Genomic DNA, 21,093 nt, shown 5'->3' on the forward strand with positions numbered 1-21,093 from the left:
TGGAAATGCACCACACTAGACGGCAAATATGCTAAATATTTTCAATTCCAAATTCAAGCCATGATAAGCTATAACTTTGTATGGAATTAGTAGTGACAAATCCGGTTTAACTCTGAGCCACGCTCACCTTTTCTCGAACCACGCAGATCAATCAGAGACTACGCCCTATGACGGCCACGCCCCACAATCTCCAAATAAGAGCTGCTCAACACTCACCGTGTCTCTTCACCCCTCAAGCATCGCCATCATCTTACTGAAATTATCGCCAATTGAGACACCACCCCATGGCTAATCAACTACAATCATCAACAACCACCTCGGTGGAGCTCCGTTCCCTAGGCGGAGCAGAAGAACGCGCCCATCGAGCGGAACCAACGGCCCCAGAATCCGAACCCAACGACCTAATGCAAGCCTCTGCAATTGCCGACTCTGAGGTCCCAGACGGTGGGTACGGCTGGATTGCTGTATCCGCGTGCGCCGTCATGACGTGGTGGTTCGTAGGGACGTCCTATAGCTGGGGTGTTCTGCAAGCCGCGCTCGTCAAAGAGGGCGTTTCGTCGTCGTCGACACTGGCGTTTGTTGGCTCGCTTGCCGTCGCTTGTATCTCGTTCCTGGGAATTATTAATGCGAGGCTGATTCGCTGGTTGGGGGCGCGGGTTTGTGCGGTGTCTGGGGTTGTGTTGTTGGGCATGGGTGAGATCTTGAGTGGCTTTGCCGTGAAGAGTATTGGGGGGCTATTTGTTACTGCTGGGGCAGTTATGGGACTGGGGATTAGGTATGTGATTTTTTTCCCCTTTCTTGTTACTAGAATTTTGCTGATTTGAGTATTGTAGTCTTTGCTTTATGGTGAGATGTCCGAAGTGGATGTGTTGTTTGCGACACTAACCATACACCTCTATATAGGTCTCAGCAGTTATTCCAGCCCAGTATTTTAAGGCTAAGCGCGGAATCGCCAATGGAATCGTCTATGCTGGGGGAGGTCTTGGTGGAGCAGTCATCAGTTTCATCGTCGACGCGCTGATCCAAAGTACTGGCGTTGCCTGGACATTCAGGACACTGGGTCTACTAACCCTAGCCACGGGCATCCCAGCAGCCCTCTTTATCAAAGAGCGTGTGCCAATCCGCAAGTCCGCTGCTATTGAATGGTACTTAGCCTCTTTCCGTTCTGTATAGACATCTACGGCATAGTAACTAATACCCACAGGCGCCTCTTCCGCGACCCCCGCTTCACGCTCCTCTTCTTCGTCGGCGCAATCGCCATGTTCCCGCTCTTCGTCCCACCCTTCTTCCTCCCCTTGTTCACCTCCTCACTGGGAATGAAGTCCTCCGTCGGTGCCGGCGTAGTCGCTGCATTCAACTTCTCTTCTGCGCTCGGCCGGCTCATGTGCGGATACTGCAGCGACACACTAGGGCCGCTGAATACGCTCTTCATCTCCCTCCTCCTCAGCGCCGTGAGCATGCTTGTCCTGTGGCCCGTCTCTAGCTCTATAGGGCCACTCGTCGCATTCGTCATCATTAACGGCATGTCGAACGGCGGGTTTTTCTCGACCATGCCTACGGTTGTAGGGAATGTATTTGGGTCTGCGCGGGTGAGTGTCGCCATGGCGATGATTGTTACGGGATGGGCTGGGGGGTATTTACTTGTAAGTCACATCTTAGAACATATTGCTGTCTAGTAGTTGATGTTGTATCTTTACTAACCGGTTGGCATAGGGTGCCCCGATTGCAGGGTACATCCTCGAGGCTTCTGGTGGCAACGAGGGTGGAATTAACGCGTATAGACCTGCGATCTTCTATGCTGGGTCATTGGCCTTCACTTCAGCAGTGTTGGCAGCGGCTATCCGGTTGAAGACGGATATGAGTTTGAAGAAGAGGCTGTAGGGCTTGACCATCTACCCGGTGTAATCCGTACTAAGCAGCAAGGACGTTGTCCGTCTTATGCCGTTGATAGATATCAAGCACTGCGTACCTGGTCAGATCTTTGTTAATATAAACATTTGAATGTGCAAGACGGGAATTTCTGAGATATCTATAGTAAACTAGTAGTAATGAAATCTACCTATGGCTGACCATCCACTGATTTCCCACACTGCCAACCGGTCAGATATCAATCTCAACAACCCCATCCTCGCTAACATCCTCCCCCCCAATTTCAATGAACGATTCCTCTCCATCCTTACAGACAGGGTGGATGGGGCTGATATTCCATAGTTTCTCCATGTGGAAATATACCTGACGCTATCAAAACAAGCCTCGACCCAGGCAGTCGCACTTACCTTACAAAGAGTGTTGCACCAGGGTTACGATTTTAAGGAAAGAACGACTACTAAGATAGGAAGGTGCGATTACTTGACTTGGAAGGAGCAACGGTTGCCCCTTCTCTTGGATATTTATCTCAGTCTCACGAAGGAAGGAGCTACCGGCCTGGTTCTCTCGATCGTACCTGCCTGACAAGGAGAAATGTCATTTTGGTGTGCTGCTTTTATTTCGTAAAAGTCGGATCTATAACATGGTGATTATGCTCGGGTAGAGCATCTATTCACATATCCAGTTGTTCATTTCACTTGATTAAAATCCTATTTCTTTCTTCTCACACTACCCAGGCTTACATCCGCTGGCGTTGACGGGGGGCAGAGCGGATGATGTTGTCCACACGGAGGAGAAGCTAGAGGACGATTAATTAGTGGAAGTTTAGTTCAATATAAGTAATGGGATCTTACCTCAGCCGCTTCGGAAGCAGACGACACAACGGCCTTCTTCAACTTGTAACTTTCCACGACACCCAACTCACGCATGTCAGCAATGCCACCGCCAGGCGTAAGGAGATCCAGTCCAGAGCTGGTCATGCCGTTGTTGATTGCCTGTCGTAGTCGGGTAACGAGGTCACTAGAGTCTAGACCGGCGTTGTCGGCCAGGATTGTGGGGAGCTGTCTCAGAGCGAGGGCGAATGAGTCAACAGCGAGCTGCTTCTTGCCAGTGGTGTTCTGGGCGGCCTGTTCGACAGCCTTGGACATGACCATCTCAGCGCAACCACCTCCAAGAGTCACACGGGGTTCCTTGACGGTTTGGGACAGCACGGCCAGAGCATCGTGGAGCGAGCGCTCGGCTTCGTCGAGAAGCTGCTCTGTAGCACCACGGAGGACAATTGTGCAGGCCTGACCGGCGGCCACACCGGAGAACTTAATAAGGGTATCTTCACCGATGATAACTTCCTCGATCACGTCACACTGTCCTAGCTTGACCTGGTCAGGGTGGTCGAAGGTCGAAGCGATCTCACCGCCGGTGACCAGCGCCAGACGCTCGATGCCGTCAAAGTCGGCGTGCTCGATAGACATAATACCGGCCTCGGTGAACAGCTGTTCGGGCCAGTTGTAGATAAGTTGTCGGTTGACGAAGCAGTTGATGCCGTGCGACTTGATCCGCTCAACCTTGGCCTTCATCTTCTCACGTTCCGCCTTCTCCAAGTCCGCAAGTTTCCCTGTTGACTCGACCTTAACGCGCGCACCGAAGATCTTCACCTTGTCCGTGTCCATGGCTGTGTTTGCAACGAGAATCTTAGCGTTCTCCAGACGCTTCGGTTGGTTGACACCGATCTTCTTATCCAGAATGAAACCCTCATCGAGGTAAGAGTCGCTGAGCTTTCCACCGGCCTTCTTGATAATCTGAATGTGACTAAGGTCGGTTGATCCACGAAGTCGGAGAACGGCATCGCAGGCAAGCGTAGCGAAGTGGTCGCGGTCCTGAGCCAGAACCTTGGAGCTGAGGGTAGTACGGCCAATCGAGTGAAGGTCCTTGCGGAACTTCTCCAGGTCCTCGCTGCGGTCAACAGCAATCTTGTCCAGGGCTTCCAGAGCAGCACGGCTGGCTATGCGGTATCCTTCGATGATAGTCTGAGGGTGAATCTTGCGGTTGACAAGCTTTTCCGCTTCCCGCAACAGCTCCGCAGCCAATACTGTCACGGAGGTCGTTCCATCGCCAACCTCGTCGTCCTGGACCTTGGAAATGTTCACTAGTACTTTTGCTGCCGCATTGTCGAGAGCGATCGCTTTGAGGATGGTAGCACCGTCGTTCGTAACGAGAATTTCTCCGGTCGACCTGCAGACCGTCGGTCAGTATATCATAACCCCGCCATGCACAGGATATCGGCCACTAACGCTGATTGTAAGATCTTGTCCATTCCCTTGGGACCCAGTGTGCTCTTGACGAGGTCTCCGACGGCGATGGCACCAACGAAGGCAGAGAGACGGGCGTTCTCTCCTTTCTCCTCGATAACATCGTCCGCAAAGATCTGCGTGGGATTGGCGAAAGACGCCTAAGCCGGTCAGTATAAAGCAGAGTGAATTGAAAGTGACTCCAGCAAACTCACCATAATTAATGATTATAAAAGGGAAGAAAATACTACCAGGGAGGGGAAGGTGGTAGCTCAGGGATGCTGAAGAAGAGGCGGAGAGTCTCCCACAATAATTGGAGCGATGCGGGACAACCCAGAAAAGTTCGCGATGTGGTCCGAGCTTCAGACCGCCCTCGAGCCTCTCTCATCTTCCAGTCGGTTTCCCTGTGATTCTCTCCCCAATTCCCGGGTTTTCAGAGATTCTACAATATTTCTTCTTGAAAATGGTGGCTGAAGACGAGCAGACCAAATTGGCACAGAACAAGCGGCCTCATTCCGAAGTAGACGCCGGCGAAGATGGTACGTCTAGCACCAGCTAGCTCTCTCTCTCCATTACCCAAAACGCCGCTGACCGTTGAATAGGAAACGACTCCTCCTCTGACGATGACTTCGGTCCTGCCTTACCGTCCGCCGATGCGCCCAAGAAGAAGCGAAGGAAGCTTCCCTTTGAGAAGGTTTACGTGAATGCGCTGCCCGTATCGCCTCGGTACTCCAAGTCGCTCATGCACAAGGACCAATTATCCTTTACGACAGTGACGCCACATACAGACTTCTTAATTACGTCGTCGATTGATGGAGTAGTGAAGTTTTGGAAGAAGATGGCTGTCGGAGTCGAGTTTGTGAAGGAGTTCCGCGCTCATTCCACCGAGATCAAAAACGTCAGTGTGAGCGCGGATGGACGAAGCTTTGCGACGACAGGGTCAGACAAGACGGTCAAGATCTTCGATGTGATTACATTCGGTATGCTAACGGAATGTATGTATTATAAAGCTACAATGCTAACTAAATTGCAGACTTGCTTGCTATGCTGACTCTCGAATTCGACCCCCGCTGCATCTGCTGGGTGCATCCCCGCGGCGCATCTCTACCACTCCTAGCCGTGACCGACGAAGCCAGCAGTTTAATACAAATATATGACGGACGCGGCGAGAATCCAACCCCATTACATACTCTGAAAAACATCCACCGAAGCCCAGTGGCGGCCATCGCCTTCAACAATGCCTACGATTGTGTCTTATCAGCAGATGAGTCGGGAATGATCGAGTACTGGAGAGCCTCAGACGGTTCTTTCGAGAAGCCAGACAACGTATTTGAGCTCAAGTCTTCTACCAATCTCTTCGAGTTTAAGAAAGCCAAATCTGCACCGGCCTCTTTAACCATTTCCCCGTCAGGAAAGCAATTCGCAACCGTCTCGTTCCCGGATCGGCAAGTCCGCGTCTTCGATTTCGCCTCAGGAAAGCTATACCGAAAGTATGACGAATCTCTATCCACAATCACAGACATGCAGCAAGCTGGAACAGCGATCTATACCCTCGAAACTGTTGAATTCGGTCGCCGTCTCGCCGCCGAGCGCGAGCTCGAAAACCCCGTCACTAAGCCCAAGATCAACGTTATCTTCGACGAATCCAACCACTTCATCCTGTATGGCTCCCTGTATGGCATTAAATGCATCAACACGTACACCAACCGCGTTGTGCGCGTCTACGCCAAAGACGAACCCTTCCGCCCCCTCAACCTAGCCATGTACCAAGGACAGCCCCAGAAGAAGGGCATCGTGACCGTCTCCATGGCGGCCAGTTCAAACCCACTCCTTGCCGAAGCCGAAGAGCGCGACCCCATCCTTGTCTCAACCGGCTTCGCAAAACTCCGATTCTACCTCTTCACCAACGAAACCGACATCTCCAAATCCACCCGCGATGTCCACAACGAACGACCCCGCGATGCTGCCTCAGCTGCATCAACGACCGCAGCCCAGAAAACCGCCGAGCTAGGTACCTCCGCTGTCCTCCACACCACACTAGGGGACATCCACCTCCGACTCTTCCCTTCCGCAGCCCCCAAGGCCGTCGAAAACTTCACCACCCACGCCCGCCAGGGCTACTACAACAACACGATTTTCCACCGCGTGATCCGCAAATTCATGATCCAGGGCGGTGACCCGCTCGGCGACGGCACAGGCGGAGAATCGATTTGGGGCGGGGAGTTCGAGGACGAGTTCTCTGTTCTCAAGCACGACAAGGCGTATACACTGTCAATGGCGAACGCGGGGCCGAATACCAACGGAAGTCAGTTTTTTATTACGACAGAGAAAACGCCGTGGTTGGATGGGAAACACACGGTGTTTGGCCGTGCGGTGCAGGGGTTGGATGTTGTGCATAAGATTGAAAATGTTAAGACGCATAAGGAGAAGCCCGAGGTCGATGTGAAGATTGTTAGTATTACTGTTTCGTGAAGGGTTATTTTTGCATTATATTAGGTAGCTAGCTAGCGATTTGATGATCTATTCGAGAAATATACCATTACCTTTCTGCCTGTACTTAGTAAATACCATATCTGGTCTGCCATACTAGCCAGCAATTATGTCGCTTCGGATTTCTGCTTGTTGGCCTGCGAAGTAGTAAGTATTGCTGTGCTACAATTAACCCCGCGCACGGCTCTATTTGCGTGCTGTAGAGAGCCTTGTCCCGTCTGGCCTGAAACAATGGACGACATTAATCAATGAAGGATTTGATACCAGGTTTGCATCGCAAAAACACTCGGCTGATGATCATTGAAGTATTCGGCCCGCTACACTGTCGGCGTCATTGATATGTCTTTATTTTGGTACCAGCATGCAGAAGTAATGGATAATTCGGGCGGTGCCAAATTCCCGAGCATCTGCAATTCAACGGCTCATTTAGTAGGAAGGAATAGGTATGGAAACGAGCCAGAAGTGGAATTGGTGGGAATTTCTCTCCACCGTTTATTCCCAAGGTTTGTTCATCACTAGCTCATAGTAGACATCCATCGACTCGGAGGAAGATGGGGGAAAGAGGGTTGCCAAAAGGTACACGCAAGAAGGCAAAAACAGTTGTATAGACAGATGCCCAGAGGATGGGACAGGACAGAACAGAACACGGTACGGCGGGATCGAATGCACGAAGTAAACTGTACGCATACCCTCTGAGGAAGAAAAAAAATCCAAGAAGTGAAAATGGATGAACGACGCACGGACGCAGAACGCCAGGTATATGCAATTGTCGGCAAAACTATGAAAACAAGCGGGTCAGGATCAAGCCGGTCCTGGTTGGATCTCTAGAGCCCGCAGTAGTAATCTGATCAGCCAAGAGCGCGGAGGAAATCATCACCGCTGGGCCTCTCTAATTTCGATATCGTTTACACCCTGCGATTTTTGCAGACGCGACGGCGCGGGCGCTTGTCGAGCGGCTGGCGGGACGTATTCTGTTCGGGAGCTGCTAGCGAAGGAATTTGTATTCACAGAGTCGTGGTGCCGCGCTGGAAGCACGCCCGGTATGGCGCCCGGCACAGCGGAATCATGGCTACGGTTTTGAAATACTCTGCTGTCGCTCGCACCCGCGTGGTACAAATTTGGGTATTTTTTGTCGTGGCGTCGCTTCAGCCAGACTCCGACGACGGCGATTGTTGTGAATGCACCAGCGAGGACTATGACCATAACTATCCATTTCCAGTGGCCATCCCACCTGGAATTTGTTATAAGCTGTCACAATAATTGGGCGGGAGAAAACTAACCATGACTTTGGTGCCGATTTATTTGACGACGAGCTGGAGCTGGCCGAAGTGTCTGAGTCGTCATTGCTGTCGCTGTTGTCGTTGTTGTTGCCGCTGTTATTGTTGTTGTTTCCGTCGTTGTTTCCGCCGTCGTTATTAGAGTTTGAGTTCCCGGAATTGCTGCCCGTCTTGCCGCCGCTGTTGCAAAAGTCGACGTACCACTTCTGCAGTTTCTGACTATCACTCTGGCTCGTGCAGGTGCCACATACGCTCTGCGCATTGCTCTTCAACCCCGTAATCAGGGCCGACTGGCAGAAACACGAAACGTAGGTTTGTCGGTTTGTCGCTGGGACAGTGGGAGGCGTGCAGGCATCGTCGGCTTGGGCGAGAATCTCACAGTTCACACCACAGGCGGGAAACGAGTCGGAAGCGGCGGAAGGACGTAGTTGGACATCCTCACTTTGGGCGAGAACGGAGGTGGTAAAAGCGAGGGTCAGGTAAAATAGCGTTAGGAATGAAGCCCTGAGCGAGAAGGACCAGGACCCTGAAGACCCTGATGGCATGTCGGCGGTGGAGACCGGTGAAGAATGTGCGGCTTGCGCTTGTCAGTACGCCAGCATTATTGGGATGTACGAGAGCTGAAGGAGGGAGCGGAGTGGGAAAAGACAAATTAATTAACGAGCGGCGCGGACGAGAAGGCCGACGACGGCTGTGACTGTGACTGTGATTATTGTGGACGAAGAGATTAAGGATGAGACACGGTCCATCCCAGTCCCGGTTGCGGCAAGAAACAGTCAGCACTTCCCTCACTCACTAACTACGATCTGGTGGACGAGCAGAAAGGGAAAGGCCAAAAACAGGTTCTATTTATATGGGGGCCAATATTGGTCCAGAACGGCCCTGGAAGCCGGCTGTTTTTTCCTTTCCAAGTCTTCCAAGTTGTGTGTGTCTTGCTTCCCCTCTCCTGCGCTGCCGCTCCTCGTTCTCCCTCGCTTCGTCGCTGTCGCTGCTGTTTCGTCTTTAACGAGCAAATGGGGAGCCTGGTTGCCTCTGGTGAGGGGGAACTGGTCCAGAGTCCAGACCAGCTCCAGTCAACGCCTCCGCTTGCGTTGTGCCGGATGCGTGGTCATTTGCCAGGTAAAACTGATCTGTCCTCGCATCACGCTATTTCCACTAGCCTTACTTCTCGAATACGCCCCCGTCTACTCCGTACGGTCCAGGTCCAAGCCAGGAACCACGGGATGCAACGGTTGTGTCGCAACGGTCGGATTACGAGATTGTCTCCATGAGCGGTTGGTTCAATGCTTGACTACGCTGGGCTACCACCGCCCGATCGGAATCCGATCCACGGATCGCCCCAGGATCCAAAAGATCTTCGTATTTGATGCAACCAGCGACGCTATACTACTGGCTCCAGTGGCTTGGGCCGCTTGGCTATGCAAAACTGCCGATACACCTCAGTTGCACTAGCCTCACAATCCGATCACGTTGCGGACGGCCGCTAAAACGTATCACAACCTAAACCCGCACAATGCGGTCATTGAAGGTAATCGACGATCGGAAAACTCAACGGGCCACTGGTGTCCGACCGCAAAACAAGAGAACTAATACCGACACCTTTTTCCCGCAAGAACTGTTCATCTGCGGCCGTTTCTGCAGCTCGAACGCGGAGCGTCCCAGAGAAGCCTTCGTCGCCTGGTGCAGATAGCCGGAACTCGACTCCGTCCTCGTGTTGCTGTGGAGAAGCTCCAACAATAGACGTATACAGATCCGTATATGATTGCAGCCAGCCCTTAGGCACAAGAACCTCGATCTTATCTATCCCCGTAGCCCCAGATGGATGCTGCGTCACAGAGGGCAGATCGAAAGTGACGCGACGGTTGCGCGGAGTGAGGTCATGGCAAAAGAAGGGTGCATCTGTGCGTCCTCTCGGGTAGAATTCGTCTGGAGGGGTCGAAACTTCCTGGGTGTACCGTGCTTTGACAATCTTCCAGCGGATGTCTACACCCTCAGCGTTTTTGCGCCCTCCGTCTTGAGGTAGGGAATACGTCAGCCCAACTTTGCCGTCCCCTGGTTTGTTTTCCAGTGCATCCACAATGCGTTCCCTGCTGGCTTCGGCGGAGATTGGGTCCAGTGCTGTCAAGGCGAAGTCTCCTGGTAACCGCTTCCTCCAGTCATCTGGCTTTGTGACCCAATTGTACAGCTCGAGGTAAGTTCCGTCGCGGAATATGATAAGCTTATTTTGGCTCAGGCCACCTAGTAAGGGGAAGTCTGTTAGTAGTGGTCAACCATGGATTGAATGAATGGTCATACCAGTATGAACGCCACCATTTATCACAGTAAAGTTTTCCGAAATCCAGGACGGGAGATTCTCAAACTGCTCCTGGTTAAACTGAAGGAGAAGATGATCGATATAGACTTGCTGAGTTGTCATCTTCGTTGGGACGGATATTATATTGAAGACCGATGTGTTTCAGCCATGCGGGGTTCTGGCTTCAAATATATAACCTTCTCCTCAGGTCTCGTCATCTCATCCGATTTTGCGTCAGAACCGTCTCCAACAATTAAGCAATAGTATCGGGAACAAACCCGAGCGATCCTCGATATCCATGTTCATAACCCTTTTAAAAACGAACGGAGCAAGTTCTCACCAAAGGCCGTGATGTGTTTGGTTAAGCGTCATTTCAAAATACCTTCATATACTCAAACCACCCCCAAAATGTCTTTATCACACATAACCACCAATGCCTCACAATGTCAGAACCAGAGTCACACCCAAAGCCCCGAGCAATCCTCGGCCTAATGACAGTCGGCCCCTCTGCCAGCACCGGCGCCCGCATAACCTCCCTATCCGACTTCCAGCACCTCCTGACCACCTTCCAATCCCAGGGCTACACCGAACTCGACACGGCGCGAGTCTACACAGGCCGAGAACAAGAATCCTTCACAGCAGCCGCAGGCTGGAAAGAGCGAGGCCTCAAAATCGCTACCAAATGGTACCCGCTACAACCGGGCTTCCATAAACCGGCTATCCTGCGCGAGAAGCTCAATGAGTCGTTGAGAGAGCTGGGGACGCATTGGGTGGATATCTTCTACCTCCATGCGCCTGACCGCGCAGTACCGTTTGCGGAGACGCTGGGGGAGGTGGATGCTTTGTATCGCGAGGGCAAGTTTAAGCAGCTGGGCTTGAGTAATTATACAGCATATGAAGTTGCGGAGATTGTGACGCTTTGTTGTGAGAGGGGCTGGGTGAGGCCGAGGATTTATCAAGCTATGTATAACGCGCTCAGTAAGTTTTTAATTCTCTATTAGGTAGGCTCGAGTACTAACATATATGTGCTTTACAGTCCGAACGATTGAACCAGAACTGATTCCTGCATGTCGCCGGTACGGACTAGATATAGTAATCTACAACCCCATTGCGGCGGGCGTTCTCGCCGGGAAATACAAATCCGCAGATACTATCCCAGCAGAAGGACGTTTCAGCGCGCAGAGTCCAACGGGGCAGAATTACCGGAATCGGTATTTCAAGGACTCGACGTTCGCTGCGGTGCAGGTTATCGAGGCCGCGGCGAGTAAGCACGGGTTGACCATGGCCGAATGTGCGTTTAGGTGGACGAGGCATCACTCGCAGCTGCGATTTGCGCCGCATGGGAATGACGGGGTTGCTATTGGTGTTAGTAGTGTTGGGCAAATGGAGAATAACCTGAGAGATTTGGAGAAAGGGCCGTTGCCGGGGGATGTCGTTGAAGCGTTTGAGGAAGCTTGGATGCTTACGAAGGCCACGGCGCCGGTTTATTGGCATGGGGAGCTGGAGTACTTCGTATAGTCATGAAACTCAAAAGGTTCTATTTAGTAGCTCGCAGGGTCTATATGGCCATCAAACTCCCTTCCTATAGCTAATCATGCTGCTTTAATCGGCGGCTACATGCGATAATCTACTTCGTAGAGCATTCTCAGACCCGTTCCAAACCCCGGGGCGAGGGTTGTTTTCAAAGCCCTCAACGAAAACCCCGACGCTGAAGCAACCCGGTGGTCAGGTTTACAACCTTCATCATCGAACATCCACGCTGCCTGAAAAGAACAGGCTTCATGGTCCCTCGCCAGCCTAAATGATGCAAATATATTCACCGGAAAGTCGTAATTGATGGTCTGTAACCGGGGCATATGATGGACTGCGCAGCCCATGGAAATCATGGTGCGGTGGCATAGTTCGGCGCCGGTTTCTGAGAATTTATTAGACGGTTTATACGAGGGTATGTCGCGCATGTTTAGGATCTCGCGTCGCCCAAATGCCAAGTACATGAGCTCAAACTCCGGAGTATCTGCTAAATATTTATCAATGTTAGCCAGACGAGGTGAGTTGTAATGTGCTAGAGGGGGAATTACCTGACAGGATGAATCTTTGACCTTGCTTGACCACGAGTACTCTCAAGTTGGGCCATTCTATATGAGTTCGAATCGGCTTTGCTTGCTCGTCCAAGGGCCAGAGAAATTCTGGAGAGACAAATACTCCAGATAGTCTCAGCTCTTCGAGACGGGTGCTCATCCATTGGAGATTCAGAGAGAGCAAATCAACTCCTTCAGAAGCAAGACTTGGCCGAGAGGCACGATACGGCCCCTCTGCGGCATTGGTATATTCTAACCTTTTTAAAGTGCCTGGTAGGTGAGGCAAGCTATCTGCGAAAGCTGGACTATATTAGTACCCTGTTCATTAACCATGGCTGGGAAAAGCGAGGAACGTCCTACCCTGTCTTCTTGCCTGCATATAATGCAGATTATCTCGTTTAACAAACTCATATGTGTCCCAGAACAGCCCATCCAGCCGCGTACAGCATCGCGCAATATGCATAGCTGCACCAACCCAGATCCAATGACCACTGGAGAAAATGAGTTCTCTGATACAAGTGACATCGCGCAGCTCGCATTTGCCATCCGGGAACCGGGCCCGATATGGTTGAACAACCGTATCTCCATCTTTAATTCTACCGTCTTCGTCGGCAGAAAGGATGTCCCTCGTGCCAGGTTCAAGCGTTTTCTTGCAGCCCATTACCCTGAGACTGAGAGAGAACTGATGGTCGCCGCTCCAAGATGCTAATGTGTTAAAAAGGTCGGCCATTCCATTCTTGAATGCCTCATCGTTGGAATTTCTAACAGTGTTATCTTCCTTATAGTGTTCCAAACCATCTGCCGGTACAATGCTGCGGTAATCCATTAGCTTATATGGTACGGCGACCCAGTACGAAATGCTCTGGACCATATAGCGGCGTGAGATACGGCTCGCAGCCCCAGAGGTCATGGATTGGAATTGGGATAACGAAAGAGTACCGCTCGCAACCCCGAAGCCGTCGCTACAAACATTGAGTCGTTTGTAGATCAGAGACTCAAAAGCAGCCTGCCATCGCCGGCAGACCAGAGTGTATGGAGTGAATGGGGTTCTTTTGCAGGGTTCGATAAACTCCGCAATTTGGAACAATATCTCCAGCGGAAAGTGGGAACCCATTGCGGCGGTATAGGCGGGGACTGATATGTAAAGTTGAAGAAAAGGCTGTCAGCATGGAGGGGTTGGAAGCTGGAGTCTCGTCCTTAGGTAGTGGTGACTGTAGCTAGACTAGGATGTGTTACTGAATGAAGAAGGTGTGGCCCAAGTCAAGTGCAGCTGAACAGTCCAGATCAACAGACCAAACTAACCTGATGCTTTTCAATTCACTTTACTATTTGCGCTCATTACTATTAACTGGCGTTCGTATTTGTTCACTTCCAACATCTGTCCACTCGTTTAGCGCACGGCGTTATTTATACCGAGACGGCACATATCGATACAGCCATGGTCTGCTTCGACGAGGGCCCGGTCGAGTTAATCATACGGGAGCTTCAGGAATCCGACTTTGCTGGAATTAAGAGTTTGCGCGGGGTCTACCCAAGGGTGGATGATATTGTGAAGGAGAATGCCGCCCTTATTTTCAGAGGCCTGAGGGACTCGCATCCAGTGCTTGTCACAGACGAATGTCGAAATTTATTCCGCCGGATAGCTTTACTTAATCACTAATCGGTTCTTTGTCGCAACATCGACGAATACATCTCACTTTTGGGTACTGAGCCACCTACCGATATCCTCTTGAAAAACAATCCTGAACTATCAATATATATGTTTGACCTTGGAGCACAGATCCAGCAGTTGGCGTGCGCATGCCTGACCATCCTGAAAAACAATCTTGAATCCTCTCTATCTCGGGAATTTGGTAGTGGGAACTGGGACGATGTTACGTATTCTTTCTCTTGGGTTGAAGAATACCGGGTTTACCGAGCTCTGTGGTACATGTGCTATCATTCAGACCTCCACGACGCTTTGAATCGGTGGGACTGGCCCTCAGAATCAATATCTGGATTGAGCGAGTCTGCTGTTATGCTGCACATTGAAGGTTTCCTCACCGACAAAGTCTGGCAAGTTGAATGGGCGTTGGAAAAGCTTGGGTTGCGTAGAATCCCTGGACCATGTTGGTTTCGCACCAAGAATGGCCCACTGCCACTTTTTCGAACCATTATGTCCGTCAGCTGCGCCGAACATTCCGTCTGGCCTTGCCCTGCCCTGCCAGCTGAATCCGATGAGAACGATGATTGGGGACGTGCATTTGATGCGTCACGGAGAGAATCGCAGAATTTAATATATATATGGCTGCTGTGTAAAGCTCCCGTTTCGGGGTATATGATTGATCCTGCAGTTCAATTCACTGATGCGATGCTGCATTTTCTGGAAGTTGGCCTTTATATATGGGATGGTTGGCGCCGGGACAAGTGGATGGGGCTCGGGTCCTAGCTGCGCGAGCTGTGGCTAAATATGGGCTGTAGTTAGTTATTTGTATTATTGTTTAGTAATAGTCAGACAGAAATCCAGCAACTACATGCTTCCACTTTCCAAGAGATACAAATTCACTGCGCCAAAGTCTACCCTGTATACTGTGGGTTGCCAGCAATCGGCGGGCCGCCCCGCCAGCTCCAGTCCCCACTCGTTCTCGTCCCTCACTTCAACTTCCAACTGAACCTTCACCTCAATGCACCCAACACCACCACCACCTCCACAATGACAACTCCAATCCCACCATCGGAAAACCCAACGATGCCACCGCGAAACCTCCTCCCGACAATATTCTCCTCCCTCTCCCGCACTCCCTCCTCCACCTCCCCAACGCGCTGGACGCTCCTCCGCACCCTCAAAAGCGAAAACACAAACGACATGCAGGGCGATCTCCACGGCACTGCAACATTCACTCCTCTACGCTCTCATAGACTCGACCAAACCACCCAAATCAACACCCACGAGACCGAAACAGAGGGCAGTGGCAATGGCAATGGATACACGGACCTCCTCTACAGCGAAGAAGGCTCCCTCCCACAATCCTTCGGGCCGGGACTCCGCTGGACAAAGAAATACATCTGGAGACTCAGCGCAAATGGTCGGATAAGCGTATGGTTCGTGAAAATAGATAAAAATCAGAAATCATCGGCGGATGGACAGGTGCCCGACGAGGAGGAAGCGGATTATCTCTTCCACGAGTTTGACTTTGTGTCTTCTTCTTCTTCTGATTCAACTGCGACCTCGGAGGTTAAGTCTGAATCTGGCGAGGAGTTTGTGACCCCGCCTGTGCCACCTGAGGTTGGGTCGGACTCGGGACTGCAGACGAAGATTGTTGCGGCGCGCGGGAATCATCTCTGTATCAAGGATATGTATCGCACGGCGTATGCGTTTCGGGTCGCTGAGGGGAGCGGTGAGGTGCTTAGTTGGGCGAGTCGGCATGTGGTAAAAGGGCCGAAGAAGGGCCAGGATATAGTTAATCTGTATTCGAGGGCTATGTAGAGTAGGGGGCTGGTATAGACAAATATTGTAGTAGTACGATTTTACGTGTGTTTGGTCTTGGTTCCACTTCGGGGTTTCTGACATGATTCATGGGCAGCAAGAAGGGAAGGAAAGGAAGAGTATTGCTAATCCTAACCAATTGTGGACGACCAAAACACTCAGGACTGGCGGAGTCCATATGCACCTCTCTCTCAGAGCGTATATATAAAGTCCGGCTTCTTATCACCCAAAAGCTGGACATCGCTCTGGTCCAGTCCCTCCATCCAGTTATCTCTATCCCCGCGACGGCGCTTCGTATTCTCCCTTCGCAGGAGGATATACTGTAGCACCGACCCTCCAAGCTGGAAGAGCACGAGGTATGCCAGGACCGTCCCATGACCTGGGTAGAAATCGGGCTTGTCTGCACCGCGGTAGATGTTAGAAGAGACAATACCGTTTAGGTTACCCCAGCCGATGACGAAGCCCAGGGTTACGCCTCGTTTGTAGACTCCTATATTGTGTTTGTTATTATGAGCAAATCTGTTGGAATTTCGCGCCATAGCTTCCCGACAAGGAGAGGAGGGAAACATATACGTACCTTCGACATTGTTACTGGTCCACGAGATTGTGTTCGCAATGGCTGGGTATATCCCCATCGCTCCTAGGAATGTCCCCGCATACCGGGCCCCAGCAGACTTTGCGCCGAGGAGCATCGCGAAGCCCGTTATTCCAAGGAGTGAAACGAGCATGTTGCAGATCCCGCGCTGGCGGGTTTTGTCGGCGATGAAGCCGATTGCTACTGTGATGACTGCTGCGGCAGCATAAGGTGGTACGCTGAGTAGTTGCGCGTGGATGTCCGCGTACCCTTGATTCGTTAGTCTGACCTAAATAGTTAAGAGCCGGTAAACCTACCCTAAGTCAATTAGTCAGTATAACAAGATTCCAATTGAAGGGAGAAGTCTTACCAGTTCGTTGATAATAGTCGGCACAAACAGCGAGAATGCATAGAGACACCCGTCCGCGCCCATATAAATAATCATACCCGTATAGGTCTTCCAGTCCTTGACACTATTCCAGAAATACGCCATCTTAAAGTTCTCGTGCTCTGCGCTTGCCTGCTGATCAGACGCCAGCCTACGTAAAACACGCTTGCGGTCATCGTCCGACAAAAACGTCGCCTCGTCCGGAAAGTCGTAAACCATCCAGAAGGACATAACACCGACAACGATCGTCACGAGGCCCTCGAGGATAAAGATCCACGCCCAGCCCTCTTTCCCGCCTATCCCATCCATAAGAGCAATGGCGGCGGCGAGAAGACCACCGAAGGAACCCGCCAGAGCGGCAGCGGAGAAGAATATGGCCATGCGCACACCAAATTCAAGACGCTTGTACCAGCAGGAGAGGAAATATCCAACACCGGGAAAGAGACCGGCTTCTGTTAGTCCAAGAAACCAGCGGACCTAATCAGTGTCAGTACGGAAAGGATATTGAGAAAGCCAGGAAACGAACAGCCATGAGACCGGCCCAGTTGTGGACAAAGCCCATGCACATCATGCAGATTCCCTATCCGGCCGCTATTGTCAGTATTTGGACACGTCGCAAGGGTGAAGGGACGATGCGAACCCATAGGACCATAATGATTGGTATGAAGATGCTAGGTCGCAAACGCTTGAGAAGAACGTTGGTCAGGGGCTCAAAAACCGAGTATGAAACAAAGAAGATGGTCAGTGCCGCATTGTATTGGCTATCACTCATATCAAGATCCTCCTGTAGATGCACGAGCTTCGCATTGCCGATGTTGGTCCTATCCATACCAGATTAGACATCCCCAGCTACGAGCCTCAAAACGCAGACGCACTTACCGATCCAGGAAGGAAATAAGATAGAGTAGACTCAACCAGGGAACCAATCTCAAGTCGAGCTTCCAAAGCAGGGCGCGATCCTATGTGCGTCAGCGATGAAACCCTGCTGGCGTAAAGCGACCATAGTCTCACAATCTTCGCCCTTTCCTCCTCGCTCAATCCCTCATCAGGATCCTCGAACTGCGCTAGCCGCTCCTTGTGATGGTCGCCTGATAAGTCGGTCTTCTCGACATCGGAGGTCTTGGGCGAGTTTTCCTGCGTCGGCTGCGCCATAAATAACGATTCGACAAAGTCTTGCAGTCGTACAGGGACGTTGAGATCGAGCGGAACAAGGGACACCCAGAAATCACAGGGGCTGACCAGGACTCAAAGAGGGGGGGAGCTGCTTATGCACGATCTTTTCCGGGGTTGTCCAAATAATTGATGATCACGGGGATTTTCCAGCCAGTGCCGGGCTGCGGACCCCCTTCGGCATTAGTGTTCAGTTGTTCACGGTATCAATACCGGAATGGATGTGACTCTGGCATGGCAAGCTGTCTTGGAACCAAGGGTGTTTTGCACCTCAGTCGAATCACAACTCGCGCTGGAGCATCAGTGACAGAAGCTAAGAAGAACCACGGCTGACAGGATTCTGGGCCGTGTCGATCGAACCACATCCCCGCATTGCAGCAGTGACTTGATAAGACCCTGGCAAATAAGATTGGTAATCTGAGGCATTTAACTAGTTCTAGATTAACTAGTTACGGTAATGACTGAGCAACGGAGGAACGCCGAGATATGATAGCTGAGCAATATCAAATGGTCCGCACCTAAATCTAAGCAAAATGCCGCCGTGAAAATACAACACATTTCTCACAAATATATAGACAGAAGCATCATTCCCACGTACAAGGCCCCCCCGAATACCCTAGTATTCCCTCTCAACGGTGGTCTCCTCATACACCTGCAGACTGTACTGCGCAAACTTGCTCCGTTCGCGCAGTCTCTGCCCATAGTACCGGAAGACGAACGGCACCGGACAGAAGGCAAGGGCCCCTGAAGCCAAAATTGACAAGGCCACGTTTGACCCCAAGGCGCCAAACATCTTCGGCGCAATCAGCGGAAACAGTGCCGATAAGAACGAGCGTGCCAGGGACATCGCAGCAAACGCACTCGCGGCGTAGCTGTGGTAACTATCCGCGAGATAGCCCGAGAGCACCGTCCCGAGCTCGTAGATTGCGAAGCCAATGAAAAACAGCGGGATAAACGTCGTAAACCAGTGAATCCCCGGTACAGCGGGAGGGACCATCCAAGCAAACCACCAGAGTCCAATGGCGAGGAACGGTGCCCCGAGGGCTATTCCAAGCAGCTTGTTCTCTGGAAGCAAGGGAAGCCTGTCACGGTGCCGCTGCGCCGCAATACGTTGATCCACCAACCGAACGACGATACTGGGTATGAAACCCACCCCCATAGCGATAAATGGCAGGTTGGATTCTTGCTGTCCGAAGCCCATGGATTCGTAGATGGTTGGCAGGGATTCGGTAAAGAGGTACAGGAGAGCAACGCTCCAGCCGCTCATCAGCGAACAGGCACATACAATCGGCTCAGTGAAGAAGAGCCGCAGTGGCCGCAAGAGCCCCTCACGCACGAAATCACGAAGCTTGGGCATGGTGTCGGGATTCAGCTCTTGAAGAGTTATGTCGCCCGTCACCTGGCGCAGCTTGTTGACTTCCCACGTGAGAAGAAGCGACGGCCGCGACTCTCGAATGCCAAGGAGCAACACTGCCGCGAATCCCGTAACAATACCAGAGATGTAAAACACCCATCTCCTACACCGTGGTCAGTATCACTCGATCCAGCACATTGTGATATAAGAACAGCAGCCGACTAACCATCCTAGCTGAGCGGTGATATACCCACTCATCACAGGGCCTGAAGCTACCGCGAAGTTGGCGACCACCATATATGCAAAGACGAGCCAGATCCGATCCCGTGCGTTAAACATGTCCTCAATGCTGCCGGTAACGATAACAGTTGGCACGGCTGAAACCAACCCGGTCAACGCTCGCCCGGCAACCATTGCTCCCATCGAAGGTACGGCCGCAATCATGATACTAAAGCCACTGAACAACGCAGCGCTGATGACATATAGCTTCTTTCGTCCGAAGGCCTCGGAATACGGGGGAAAGATGACGTTTCCGAAAGCTTGCGCCAGACAGTACCTAAACACCATAAGTCTCTAATGCCCCAAACGACATGGTTGAGCATGGTTGGAGATACGCACGTCGAGACAAAGAGAAATATGGCAAAGGTCAAGTCGATATCAAATTCGTGCAATGCATCTTTTGCTGCCGTCGCCTGCAAAATGTGAGACTTTATGTTTGCAACATATTACCCGGAAGGCTTTCAAGCACGGGAAACTTCAAGGATTTCAACCTACTCCAGACGCGTTTATGGCTGTTCTGGTGGCGGTAAAAGACACATGTCAGCAACGGTTCTCTCAATCTCAAGGCAGAATACGCCACTCACGTATAGAATTCAAGAAAAATGATGAGGCCTATGTCGTATGCCTTCCGGAGCTTGCTCCAGTTCCTTGGATGCTTCAAATTATTGCTGGCCCAGCGTACGTACCGCCCGTCTGGGGTAAGCTCCAGCCCCTGCTCCTCTAGAGCGATCTGAAGCACCTGAAACTTTTCCATTCTCTGGTAGCAGTCGGCCATTTTGGAAGCAACTTGTATTGATTAAGAAGAACAGACAGACGCCCAGGTACAAATACATCCGCACCAGAGTCAAGGGGCATGGGCAAAAACCACCTCACTTATCGAGCGAGCGGGATCAACATGCTTGGCCGTTCATTCCCTTCAGTATTAGGGTTTGACCAGCGTGGATATCCTGCTGTCGTTGCTCGTTGATTGCGACATAGCACGCCCCTTTCACTCCGCATTAACTGACAACATGATAGGGGCTACGGTGCGGATAACGGCAGCTCTGTTCCGATGGGGAAAGAGCTCGTCCAGAGCTCCGATCATGGAATGCTTAAAGGCTTGGATGGGAAACCATTGAAACCTGATTCGCCCAAGATTGGAAGATAGGGCCAGAATCACGCTTGATCCTCCTCTGCACACCTCTGAGTTCTGACCAACCGGCTTCCTACATTCCAACTTCGGAGCTCAGGAAGTGACTTCCCAAGTTCCCGCCCCGTAAGGGAAGTGTCGCGTCCATCATGAGGTGCTTTGCCTGGAATGTAGAAATGACGATAACATGACTAAACACTGGCTTGGGCCGGGTCAAATCGGCAAACGGCGGCCACAGAATCAGGGCGTGACACAAATCCCGGGGCCATTTAGCAACTGGACTCAGATGTTAGGCCTTTGCTGGTTCAAATCGGTGAAAGGTAGCCTACACGAGAGGGAAAGAAAACGAGAGTAAAACACCGACCAGGAAACTCGAGATGAGCGATATTTTATGCCTCAGCCTGATGATCCAACTCGTCGTGACTCGCTGGGTTATTAAACCTA

General features: G+C 51.5%; 10 protein-coding genes across 10 annotated transcripts; 3 read left to right on the plus strand and 7 right to left on the minus strand.

Moving 5' to 3' along the window:
• Nucleotides 1-284: 284 nt before the first annotated feature.
• On the plus strand, nt 285-1,881 carry APUU_11711S (uncharacterized protein; the record flags this gene model as incomplete). The annotated part of the gene is made up of 5 exons (XM_041697832.1): nt 285-775; nt 834-846; nt 904-1,145; nt 1,205-1,643; nt 1,714-1,881. The coding sequence occupies 5 exons, from the start codon at nt 285-287 to the stop codon at nt 1,879-1,881; spliced, it is 1,353 nt and encodes a 450-aa protein (XP_041551077.1).
• Nucleotides 1,882-2,605: 724 nt separating this feature from the next.
• CCT2 (chaperonin-containing T-complex subunit CCT2) lies at nt 2,606-4,369 on the minus strand (the record flags this gene model as incomplete). The annotated part of the gene is made up of 4 exons (XM_041697833.1): nt 2,606-2,665; nt 2,721-4,095; nt 4,155-4,312; nt 4,367-4,369. The coding sequence occupies 4 exons, from the start codon at nt 4,367-4,369 to the stop codon at nt 2,606-2,608; spliced, it is 1,596 nt and encodes a 531-aa protein (XP_041551078.1).
• A 3,145-nt stretch (nt 4,370-7,514) lies between these two features.
• Nucleotides 7,515-8,463, minus strand: APUU_11713A (uncharacterized protein; the record flags this gene model as incomplete). The annotated part of the gene is made up of 2 exons (XM_041697834.1): nt 7,515-7,872; nt 7,922-8,463. The coding sequence occupies 2 exons, from the start codon at nt 8,461-8,463 to the stop codon at nt 7,515-7,517; spliced, it is 900 nt and encodes a 299-aa protein (XP_041551079.1).
• A 974-nt stretch (nt 8,464-9,437) lies between these two features.
• On the minus strand, nt 9,438-10,334 carry APUU_11715A (uncharacterized protein; the record flags this gene model as incomplete). The annotated part of the gene is made up of 2 exons (XM_041697835.1): nt 9,438-10,156; nt 10,214-10,334. 2 exons carry the CDS (start codon nt 10,332-10,334, stop codon nt 9,438-9,440), a joined length of 840 nt encoding a protein of 279 aa, XP_041551080.1.
• Nucleotides 10,335-10,654: 320 nt separating this feature from the next.
• Nucleotides 10,655-11,729, plus strand: APUU_11714S (aldo/keto reductase family protein; the record flags this gene model as incomplete). The annotated part of the gene is made up of 2 exons (XM_041697836.1): nt 10,655-11,189; nt 11,248-11,729. 2 exons carry the CDS (start codon nt 10,655-10,657, stop codon nt 11,727-11,729), a joined length of 1,017 nt encoding a protein of 338 aa, XP_041551081.1.
• A 95-nt stretch (nt 11,730-11,824) lies between these two features.
• Nucleotides 11,825-13,403, minus strand: APUU_11716A (uncharacterized protein; the record flags this gene model as incomplete). The annotated part of the gene is made up of 3 exons (XM_041697837.1): nt 11,825-12,225; nt 12,290-12,589; nt 12,650-13,403. 3 exons carry the CDS (start codon nt 13,401-13,403, stop codon nt 11,825-11,827), a joined length of 1,455 nt encoding a protein of 484 aa, XP_041551082.1.
• Nucleotides 13,404-14,981: 1,578 nt separating this feature from the next.
• APUU_11717S (uncharacterized protein) lies at nt 14,982-15,755 on the plus strand (the record flags this gene model as incomplete). Its single annotated transcript, XM_041697838.1, has 1 exon — nt 14,982-15,755. The coding sequence occupies one exon, from the start codon at nt 14,982-14,984 to the stop codon at nt 15,753-15,755; it is 774 nt and encodes a 257-aa protein (XP_041551083.1).
• A 191-nt stretch (nt 15,756-15,946) lies between these two features.
• On the minus strand, nt 15,947-16,483 carry APUU_11718A (uncharacterized protein; the record flags this gene model as incomplete). Its single annotated transcript, XM_041697839.1, has 2 exons — nt 15,947-16,245; nt 16,333-16,483. 2 exons carry the CDS (start codon nt 16,481-16,483, stop codon nt 15,947-15,949), a joined length of 450 nt encoding a protein of 149 aa, XP_041551084.1.
• Nucleotides 16,484-16,618: 135 nt separating this feature from the next.
• On the minus strand, nt 16,619-17,869 carry APUU_11719A (uncharacterized protein; the record flags this gene model as incomplete). Its single annotated transcript, XM_041697840.1, has 6 exons — nt 16,619-16,642; nt 16,700-17,194; nt 17,244-17,297; nt 17,358-17,538; nt 17,597-17,676; nt 17,729-17,869. 6 exons carry the CDS (start codon nt 17,867-17,869, stop codon nt 16,619-16,621), a joined length of 975 nt encoding a protein of 324 aa, XP_041551085.1.
• Nucleotides 17,870-18,503: 634 nt separating this feature from the next.
• On the minus strand, nt 18,504-20,295 carry APUU_11720A (uncharacterized protein; the record flags this gene model as incomplete). Its single annotated transcript, XM_041697842.1, has 5 exons — nt 18,504-19,404; nt 19,468-19,797; nt 19,860-19,933; nt 20,016-20,037; nt 20,105-20,295. 5 exons carry the CDS (start codon nt 20,293-20,295, stop codon nt 18,504-18,506), a joined length of 1,518 nt encoding a protein of 505 aa, XP_041551086.1.
• Nucleotides 20,296-21,093: the final 798 nt, after the last annotated feature.

This window comes from Aspergillus puulaauensis, chromosome 1 (assembly GCF_016861865.1).
Source record: "Aspergillus puulaauensis MK2 DNA, chromosome 1, nearly complete sequence".
Taxonomy (NCBI): Eukaryota; Fungi; Ascomycota; class Eurotiomycetes; order Eurotiales; family Aspergillaceae; genus Aspergillus; species Aspergillus puulaauensis.